The sequence below is a fragment of the Epinephelus lanceolatus genome, chromosome 19, assembly GCF_041903045.1.
Source record: "Epinephelus lanceolatus isolate andai-2023 chromosome 19, ASM4190304v1, whole genome shotgun sequence".
NCBI classification, from domain to species: domain Eukaryota; kingdom Metazoa; phylum Chordata; class Actinopteri; order Perciformes; family Serranidae; genus Epinephelus; species Epinephelus lanceolatus.
The window spans coordinates 40,150,526-40,160,266 of record NC_135752.1 but is presented as its reverse complement, the minus strand read 5'-3'; the positions used below and the strand labels follow the sequence as shown (position 1 = coordinate 40,160,266).

Here is a 9,741-nt window from a genome sequence, read left to right as displayed (position 1 = left end):
ATTTGAGGAAGCTGTTCTTTAGATCAGTGGTTCCCAACTAGCGGGTCAGTGTCCAAGAGTGGGTCATAGTGACCTTTGACGACCAAATTCTAATCAGTTCATTCTGGTGTCTAAGCTGATGTTTGAGCCAAATTTGAGGAACTTCCCTCAAGGCCTTTTTGAGATACTGCGTTCGTGAGAATGAGACAGATTAGGTCACACTGACTTTAAACTCTGACCTATGACCACCGAAATCTATTCAGTGCACCTTGAGTCCAAGTGGACGTTTGTGCTAAATTTGATGAAATTACCTGGAAGCGTTCTTGAGATACTGCATTAATGAGAGTGGGACAGATTAGGCGAAAACGTGATGCCTGCAGCCACGACTATTGCCAGCTTGGAGGAGTAAAAATAGTTCTAATTTTGGGGTGAACTGTACCTTTAAGAGAATCAAACATTTCACTTTTCCACTGATTTATTAATCGGCTCAAGTTAAAAACAGTCTGAAATAAAGACCAGAATTTGAAGTTCTCTGATATGTCTCATGATGAAAACAGTCTCCTTCAAATCTGCAGCTGTAAATTTAATAATTCAAATACTCAATAATTGGTGTTGGACCTGAACGCACCACCGTGGTTCCTCCCTGTTGTTTTATAACACGACACATTAAACCTCACGTCTGATTTGTTGTTTTCACTCTCGCTCCTGATTTGTTACTACAACGTTTCACACCTCGGTGTTGCAGTGGTCGTTTCACACCTCTCGTCGTGACAGATTTGTGTTCAGACGCCCCCGCCGCTTCATCTTCATCATCATTAACCTTTTCTGTCTCGCTCAGGCAAACTTGAGCAGTGGAGCTACTTCATCCTGAGTGAGCTGCAGGTAATAATGTGGAGGGTCTGTGTTGCTACGGAAACATATGGGCCTACACATAAAAGCGAGGCGCTGGCGATGTTTCAATGCCACTCGTCTGGATGGAGCCGCACAAAACAACACCTCCCACGCCGGCCTTTGATTGGCAGCCGGGCGGCGAAGGAGAGCCGGCGTCCTTGAAAGCAGCATTGAACAGACACAGAGGCAGCGTCATTTTTCTGTTTTTTATTTGAATGGAGTGAAACATCTACATAAATGAGAGGCCTCGCAATACATGTACTCGACAAAAAAAAAAGTTCTTTTTTTTTTTTCAAATTTAGCTGTAAAGAAAAAAATCTTGATTTTATTTCTGTACATTCTGTGAGATATGTTCAGAGACCCGAACAGAAGTCAGAAATGAGGCCTCGCTCCCCAACAAAAGATCCCAACATACGTTCACCCACCCACCTCCCCGAAAACAAAGAAAACAACAGTTAAATCACCCAGGACCGAATCATCGCCGCCGCCGCCGCCGACACACCTCAGCTCTGCTCTTTATGCCTAAATGGTACTTCCTGTTTATTAAAACTTTGGGAATCTTCTTGTGGCTTTCTCCGTCACCTCTAACATTTATAAATCTGACGGGTTGGAAACAAGACGACGCGTTTATCCACAAACACGCAGGTCCTGACTGTGACGTTAATCAAAGTTTTCAAACTTGGAGTTTTCGCAAATCTGACGATGACTTGGTAACTTGTGGCGTTTGGTGGAGACCCGACCAAAATGCACCTGTAAAATCCAAGAGAGAACGTTTAAGTGCCTTCATCTTCTTAAGTGCTGATTCTGAGGGGAAATCTACAGGACTTTGCAGTTTATTCAAGTCAGATCTTATTTCTTTAACATGTCAGACCTTTAAACTCTGAGACTGAAGGACTGAGTTCAGAAACCTACGACAGTGAGATAATAAATTACAGAGGAGGGGCAATGTGCTGAGGGAAAACTCGTACATTTACAACAGAGAAAAACTTGAGTGAATTTTCTCCGCGATTCTGAAGTAAAAAATTTGCAAGAAAATTTAATTTGTGAGAATTTTTTTTAATATATTTAAATTTACTGCTGGAGTCTCAGAGAATGTACGAATTTCTTTCTTATAAATTTACCCATTTAATCAAAGAGAATATCCGAGGTTTTTATCTTGTAATTTTACCACTTCAGTTTCACAAAATTTTAGATTTTTTCTCGTACATATATACGTCTTAAATCTAAGAGAATATCCACATTTTTTTCTCGGACATTTATGACATTTATTCTCAGAGAATATCAACATTTTTCTGCCGTTAATTTACCAATATAATCTCAGAAAATATCAGACATTTGTTCTTGGAAATTTATCCACTTCAGTATCAGAAAATATCAGACTACTTTTCGTAAATGTACCACTTTAATCTTAGAGAATATCAGAGGTTTGTCACAGTAGATTTATGACATTTATATCTACGTTTTTTTTCTTTATTTATGATTTTAATCTCAGATAATGTCGGAGGCTTGTTCTCGGAAATTTGCCACTTCAATCTCAGGAGAAATCTGAGTTTTTTTTTCTCATTAATATACCATTTTAACCTCAGAGGGTATCAAATATTCTCTCTTGTTAATTCACAACTTTAACCTCAGAGAATAATTTTAATTCTTACATCTTTCATTGGTTTTAACTAATGTGTCTTATTATGTTTTATTCTCGTGTCTTATTGATTCTGACTGCTCGGCTGATGATCTTAATTATTCTTATTCCTTCTTCTTCATGGTTTTAGCACATTTATTTATTTTAATTTATGTTTTTGTTTAAATTGTGTTTTCTTATGTCGAATGTTTGATCTTTATCCACATGGCTCACACGTTATGCAGCAAACTGTGTATTCAGACAGTCACCGCTGATGCAGCGAGTCGACAGAGCGTTTGTCTGACCTGGACGTTTGTTTCCAACCCATCAGATTTCGTTCTAATGACATCTTTTTCTTTTGTCTTCACTGAGTAACATGTTTTCAGGACTGATGATGTTTGACATGAAAATCTGAACTCTCCGTCCAGTCACTAACTTTTTCTGGAGCTTTTAACCACATCTCGTTAAAGGGAGTCCGCTCACAGAGTCGACTCTGCAGAAAAAGACACCGAGTGGAACTTCAGTTAAGATTCTGTCATCAAACGACCGTTTCCAACCCTGAAGGGTAACTTTGGTGTTTTAACTTGGGCTCCATTCCTCTCATGTTTTGTGTCTAAATGACGAATGGGAGTGATCATTTTTTAAGCTGGTTCAGTATTGAGAGAGAGCGCTGCAGCAGCGCTGAAACATACGTCCACTAACAGTGTTTTTGTCACTGACAGGCTCAGACTGTTATTCTAAGTTTTGGAAAGGATCCCTACAGAGATAAAACTCACTTCATTCAAAGTCAATAGAAACAAAATAAAACTCCCAGAAACCATCTTGGTTCAACAATCACCAGCTCTGGTTTGGTTGAAATTAACCCTTAATTCACCAGTTAGATGTGACAACATGCTGCCTCTATACACACTAACATGACTGTGTATTTAAATGGAGTCTGGTGGGTTTGGTGACGGTGATTTCAGGGCTGTTTCTGGTTAAACAAAAAGGATCTGACTCTTTAACACAAAGCTCTATTTCTGTAGGGCTCCTTTCACTTAGAATAACAGTCTGAGCCTGTCAGTGACAAAAACAAACACTGTTAGTGGACGGACACTGACGGTGTGAACAGAGTGGTTACACTGCAGCCTGTTTGTCTCGCTCAGCTCTGGAACAGCTTCAAAAACAATCAGACACGTAGACACAAGAACATGGGCGAAAGGATCCAGGTTGAAAATTCAGAAGTTTCCTTTTAATAACGAACTTCAAACTTTAAGACCCGAGTTGCAATAAAGCGGAATAACCCTTTAATTCTCCCTCTGTGTTTCTGCGCCCACTCCCCCCCCCACTCTGGATAATTAAGCCTAAATCTATGTGTTGTAAAAAACAAAAAAAAAACATCACATTGAAAAGAGGGAACAATTAAAATATACATATATAATATAAATGTCAATACTCGCTCCTCAGAGCTTAGTCACACTATCATTGGCATAAGAAAGGATGGATTTATCTGATTCTGTCGCTTCTGGTGTGTGTGTGTGTGTGTGTGTGTGTGTGTGTGGGCACGAACACAGCGTTGAATGACTTCCTCCCTCGCCAAAATAAAACGCTGATAGAAAGGAAGGTGTCGTCCTGAATAAAGCGACAGCCTCCTGATCGTTATCATTATTCTTATTATATAAAATGGATTTGCGTCGACTGGACTGGGCGGTGATGATGATTGCCTTCAGCAGAGTCCACGTACGGTTTGAGATTTCATCCTGTTCAGTCTTAAACTATGATATTTAATAGATGATAAAATAAATTAAGCGTGGCGAGAGTCGCTCGGACTGAACTGCCTCTTCTCCTGCTCTTAAAGGAGAGAAGGGGGGAAGGGAAGGAAGCAAGGAGAGGAGGAAGAAGGGAGGAGGAAGAAGAAGGAGAGATAAAGGGGAGTAAAGGATGGGGAGGATTTAGGCCTGTGCGTTGGTGCCGTTCTTGTCCGGAGGTCCGGTGCTGGCCGGCAGGTTGTTGAGGGAGGGGGCGGCCTCCTGCTGCTTGCTGTCGCGGCGGGGGGGCATCCTCTCGTTGATGCGGTCCAGACCTCGAGCCTCCTCGAAGCTCTGGATCTTGTGCTGCGGGTTGAAGCCTTGAATGGCTGCGAGGAAACAGACACGTATGAGAGCGGAGCCACAAACGTCTGAAACACAGCAGGGTCACTAACACGCCGCACGGGTAAATTCACAAAGAACCGATTGCAGCCGCTGACGGACTATGCTCATGACACGCAAACATAAAGTTTTAAACATTATAATTATCCATGTGGTAAAACATAATGTTGACTTTGCACCAAGAACACAGAGGACAGCACCAATAAATATGTAAATAAATGTATATATAAATATGGGAATGAATAAATAGATTAATCACTGTGTAAATACATTTTTAAATAATGTATGAATAAATAATTTACTGCATTAAGAAATACAGAGATAAACAAATGAATGTGGAATATATGAATAAATACAAAATAAATAGTTAATTAATGTTTATATATAAATATGGAAATAATTAAATAAGTACAGGAATAAGTGAATAAATAAACTGATGTCTCCATTACTATTTATTCTACTATATTTATACAAAAATTAACAAATGAATGCAGAATATATATAAATAATTATGGAAATTAAAAAATAATTGTGAAATATAAACAAATAAATACAGAAAAAATACATAATAAAAATAAATGAATGCTGAAAGAAATTAAATAAAGTATAAATAAATGCAGAAATAAATAAATAAATGCCTAATATGTAAAAAAAAATATGGAAATAAGTAAATAAACGTATAAATAAATCAATACAGGAATAAATCTATTGTATGTATAATTTTGTAATGTAAATATTGAAATAAATAAATAGAGCTGGAATATATGAATAAATACCAAAATTTAAAAAATGAATGTGAAATATGTAAAAATAAATACATTAATAAATAAATGGGAATAAATAAATTAATAAATTAATTAGTTAATATATCATAATAAATACAGAAACATGGAAATAAATAAATTAAATAATAAATAAATGATTTTTTTTAATTAATACATAAATGTTTAAATAAATAAAGTTAATAAACAGGATATAAATAAATAAATAAAACAATACTATCTGTGTCTCTATATTGATAAGTTATGAGGTCCTGACCTTTTGCATTCACTTTTTTATTTATGGATTTATTTCTACATTTTTAAAATGGATAACTGTGTCATTTTTCGTCCTCCATATAATTTGGACCTCATGTATTTAAATATGTGTGTATGTGTGCAGGTTCATCGGCTGCAATCATTTGTGAATTCACCCATGGGTGTAATTTCCTCTTTAACCTGCGACCCTGCTGCACACAGTCACCACTGGTACATGACGTGTACTGAATACTGGGAGCACTGGTTGGACCAGCAGAGAAAACTTACTTCAACAACAGGACGAGGACAGCATGAAGACAAAGAAACAGACTTTCATTAAAGGGCCTTTCCACTGTTTACAGAGGCGTCTCTGTTATTTAGTCTGCCCTCGTTAATGTAACCGGGGTGGACAAAATAACAGAAACACCTGTCAGTATAACACAGACAATTTCCACAGACGACGTCCTGCTGACGTCTCTCAAACAAACATTATAACCTTTAATGACGGAGGATATTCACTGATGATTAGACTGTGTTAGCTTCAGCTAGATGTACCTAATAAACTGAACATCACTTATATCTGCTTACAGCTACATTACAGTGTGTTATAAAAGCGTTTATTAAATGTTTACAGGTGGCTGTTGCACACGCTTTATTAGCTCGATCACTAAACGCATAAATGTGTGAATTCAAGACGTCCCCAAAATCAAAGTGTGACAGAGGTGGTGGAAATAAGCTCTCAACACGGGGACACTTAAAGCCAACTGTCCCCGTTTACCCTGCGTCAGAACAGGACTCAGAGTAAACTGGACCTTTAACTGTCACGACGTCAGTAATCAGAGACAAACATGTTGAAGCATTAGAAACCATCAGACAGTTAAAGACACAACACAAAGCTGAGAGAGGGACAGACAGGTAGACAAACAGACAGGTAGACAGACAGATACAGAGATGGTTGCATACCTCGTGCCTCTTCTGCCTCTACGGTGGCTGTGTAAGCGTGAGTAGAAGTGCCATGCCCAAAACCAATGGAGAGAGAGTGGGAACATTATATATCAATGCATTCAGTCAGTCACGTTATTATTATCACTGCAATCAGTCAGTCCTGTTAACATGTCACCACACAACCCCTCCCCCATCACTACCTACATACCATAATAACAATAACACAAACAACAACAACAATAATAATAACAATAATAATAATAATAATAATAATAATCAACATCATCATCATCATCATCATCATCATCATCAGGGTTTGTTAGAGGAACAAAATGTGGTGAAGTGTTGACACCATGCTGCCCTGAAAACTTTTATAACTACAGATGTGTTTAAAAATGAGCTGAAGATTTAGATATAGACTCTTCAACTGTTAGTAAACAGTGTGATGGTTTTTTTATTTTGAGGGCGGGGCTTAGCTGGAGGCAAAACAACTCTCCACAGACATTAGCTAGCGCTAGCTAGCAAGTTGTGTTGTCTTGTTTTAGACGATGGAGGAAGATGATGTGAGTGGTGCGTTCAGAAACACTCATTGTGAGTGTGGGAGCGCACTCTGACACAAACTGGAGCGTTGATAAATTGGGAGCGCTGTCTGAATGTAGCGTTGGGTTATCCAGAGCAGCGCACTCTCAGAGTGGCAGAGCGCACTCATATGTGCGCATATGTGTATATAATCTACCTTTTTTCTAAATTAACATTTGCATGTATCTGTGTGTATTTTTCCTTTTGAATTCATTTTTGTAAGCACAAATTGAAAAGTGTATTCACTTTACATGATGTAATTTTCAACTAAGCAACTTTCAACAAAACATTCAAAATATACACTGTAAATTAATTCCGTCTCCTGGTGTAAGTATGAACATAATTAGATGAACTGAACAGGGACACGTTTTATTTGCATGAACTCTTGTTGTGGTCAATGTTTGAACACAACAGCCCTTTAGAGGAGGAGAGGATCCCACTTGACATTTCCATCTCACTGTGTGTATGTTCGAGTGTTGATGAGGGTTAGTCTCTCAGTGTGAGTGCAGGCACAGGGAGTTAGTGTTAGCTGCTGGACTCTTGTGTTAGTGTTAGGTGGGATGCTCAGCTGCATTCGCACTCACCGCTTTGCAGGGTTCGCCGACCACCAGACAAAACTCCCACAGGCAGCGTTCCTGTCGGGGTCAGCCCCTTCAGCTGTAACACGCTCTCATTCTCCTCTCTGTCAAAACACAAATACATCCCATCAGCGTGATCAATGATTCAAAAAGAGCTTTTCATTTAGACACTGACGAAGCTGATCGTGACATTTTAATTGATAAACAATCTACTTTTAAAAGACAGGAGCTTCTATGTTTCATCTGAATATTTTAAACTATATTTTATCTGGTGTTCCACAAGGATCAATTCTTAGACCACTGCTGTTTTTCCATCTAAAGTTTCTAAGCCATATTTTATCTGATGTTCCACAAAGATCAATTATTAGACCACTGCTTTTTTTCATCTGACATTTATGAGCCAAATTTTATCTGGAGTTCCACAAGGATCAGTCCTTAGACCTCTGCTATTTTCATCCGGCTTATAAACTCCAGCTGAAAATAGCAGTTGTCCAAGGTTGAGCAGCTGATCCTTGTTGAACACCACATAAAATATGGCTTATAAACTAAATATTGATGATAAGCAATATTTAGAGTTGTAGAGTTGTCATGTAAAGTTTATAAGCCATATTTTTAATCTGAAGTTTATAGTTGATCTTTGTGAAAAACCTGAATAAATACAGCCTATAAACTTCGGCCTTATAAACTGCAGATGGAAAAAAAAAACATTTTTTTCTCCATCTGAAGTGTATAAGATAGATTTTAATGGTGTTCACCAAGGATCAATCCTTAGTCAACTACTGTTTTCCATCTAAAGTTAATGAGACGTATTTTATTTGGTGTTCCAAAAGGTTCAATTTATACACCGCTGCTTTTTTCCATCTGAAGTTTATAAGCCATATTTTCCATAAAGATCAGTCCTTATAAAACTGCTGTTTTTCCATGTCAAGTTTATAAGCCATACTTCATCTGGTGGTCCACAAGCATCAGTCCTTAGACTGCTGCTTTTTTTCATCTACAGTTTATAAGCCGTATTTTCCATAAAGATCAGTCTTTAGACAACTGCTTTTCTTTCCATCTGAAGTTTATAAGCTGTATTTTATTTGATGTTCCACAGGCATCAATCCTTAAACCTCTGCTTTTTAAACTTGCTGCTGTTTCCCCAATTTTATAAGGAAACATGAAGTAGATACAGTATGTATTTATGGGAACGCCCACAAAATGTTGCAACATTTTATGCTGACAGTGGAAACAAAGTATTTGCTACCATGCTAAAGAGTTGCTGTGTCTGCTACACCGTCTTGAAACGTGCATGGATTTCACTAAAACATAGTCTCTAACATCACAGTGTTAATGGCTGCAGGGTACTGACATTATGGTGTGTTTAACAAATCATATCTGTCGTGAAAGTAACAGTGTCTCTTAGATGAAATGAAACACTTAGTCCAGCATTTACAGATCCAGATCTGACAACAGTGCTTTGAGCTTCATTAGTCCTGTTGACCTGAGATCTGTCACTGTGTCCACATTTACAAGAACAAACTGAGAACATTTTTATTTTCTCAGCCTTCATGATAAGTTACTAAATATGTGTGTGTGTGTGTGTGTGTGTGGTTTATATCTGCAGCTGCATGTGGGTTCACTGCTGTTTTCATGTGTGTGGGCGGCTTTTTGTATTTATTATGCTCCTTTGTCACATGTTTCACTTCCACATTAAGTACATATGAATAAAATCGCCTCACCAAGAACAAAATGTCCTCATATGCTCAGAGAGAGGAATATTCATATTTCTATACATACATTTAAACATAAATTTTAACTACTAATGTGACCAGTAACTCAGGACATTTACTCAACCACTGTACTTAAGAATTTCGAGGTACCTGTACTTCAATTGAGAGCTTCCATTTTACGTCAAGGGTACTTTTTTGTACTTGTCAACTGTTTAGCTGTGCAAAAAAATGAAATAAAAAGTTGCTCCATAATTCCAAAATCCGTAATTGACAGTAACTGAAATTTTTGAGTTC

At 37.8% G+C, this 9,741-nt stretch overlaps 1 protein-coding gene across 3 annotated transcripts in view; it reads right to left on the bottom strand.

Moving 5' to 3' along the window:
- Positions 1-2,330: 2,330 nt before the first annotated feature.
- The window catches only part of ppp3ccb (protein phosphatase 3, catalytic subunit, gamma isozyme, b), a 43,656-nt gene continuing 36,245 nt past the window's right edge, over positions 2,331-9,741 (bottom strand). Inside the window, exons 12-14 of one of the 3 annotated variants that reach the window (XM_033647662.2) lie at positions 7,742-7,839; positions 6,597-6,623; positions 2,331-4,595 (exon numbers count right to left, since the gene is read on the bottom strand). In XM_033647662.2, coding sequence (XP_033503553.1) covers positions 4,420-4,595; positions 6,597-6,623; positions 7,742-7,839 — 301 coding nt within the window. In that variant the 3' untranslated portion in view covers positions 2,331-4,419. Of the gene's footprint in view, positions 4,605-6,596; positions 6,624-7,741; positions 7,840-9,741 lie in introns of all 3 variants that reach the window. The other 2 variants (XM_033647661.2, XM_033647663.2) reach the window with 2 other exon arrangements.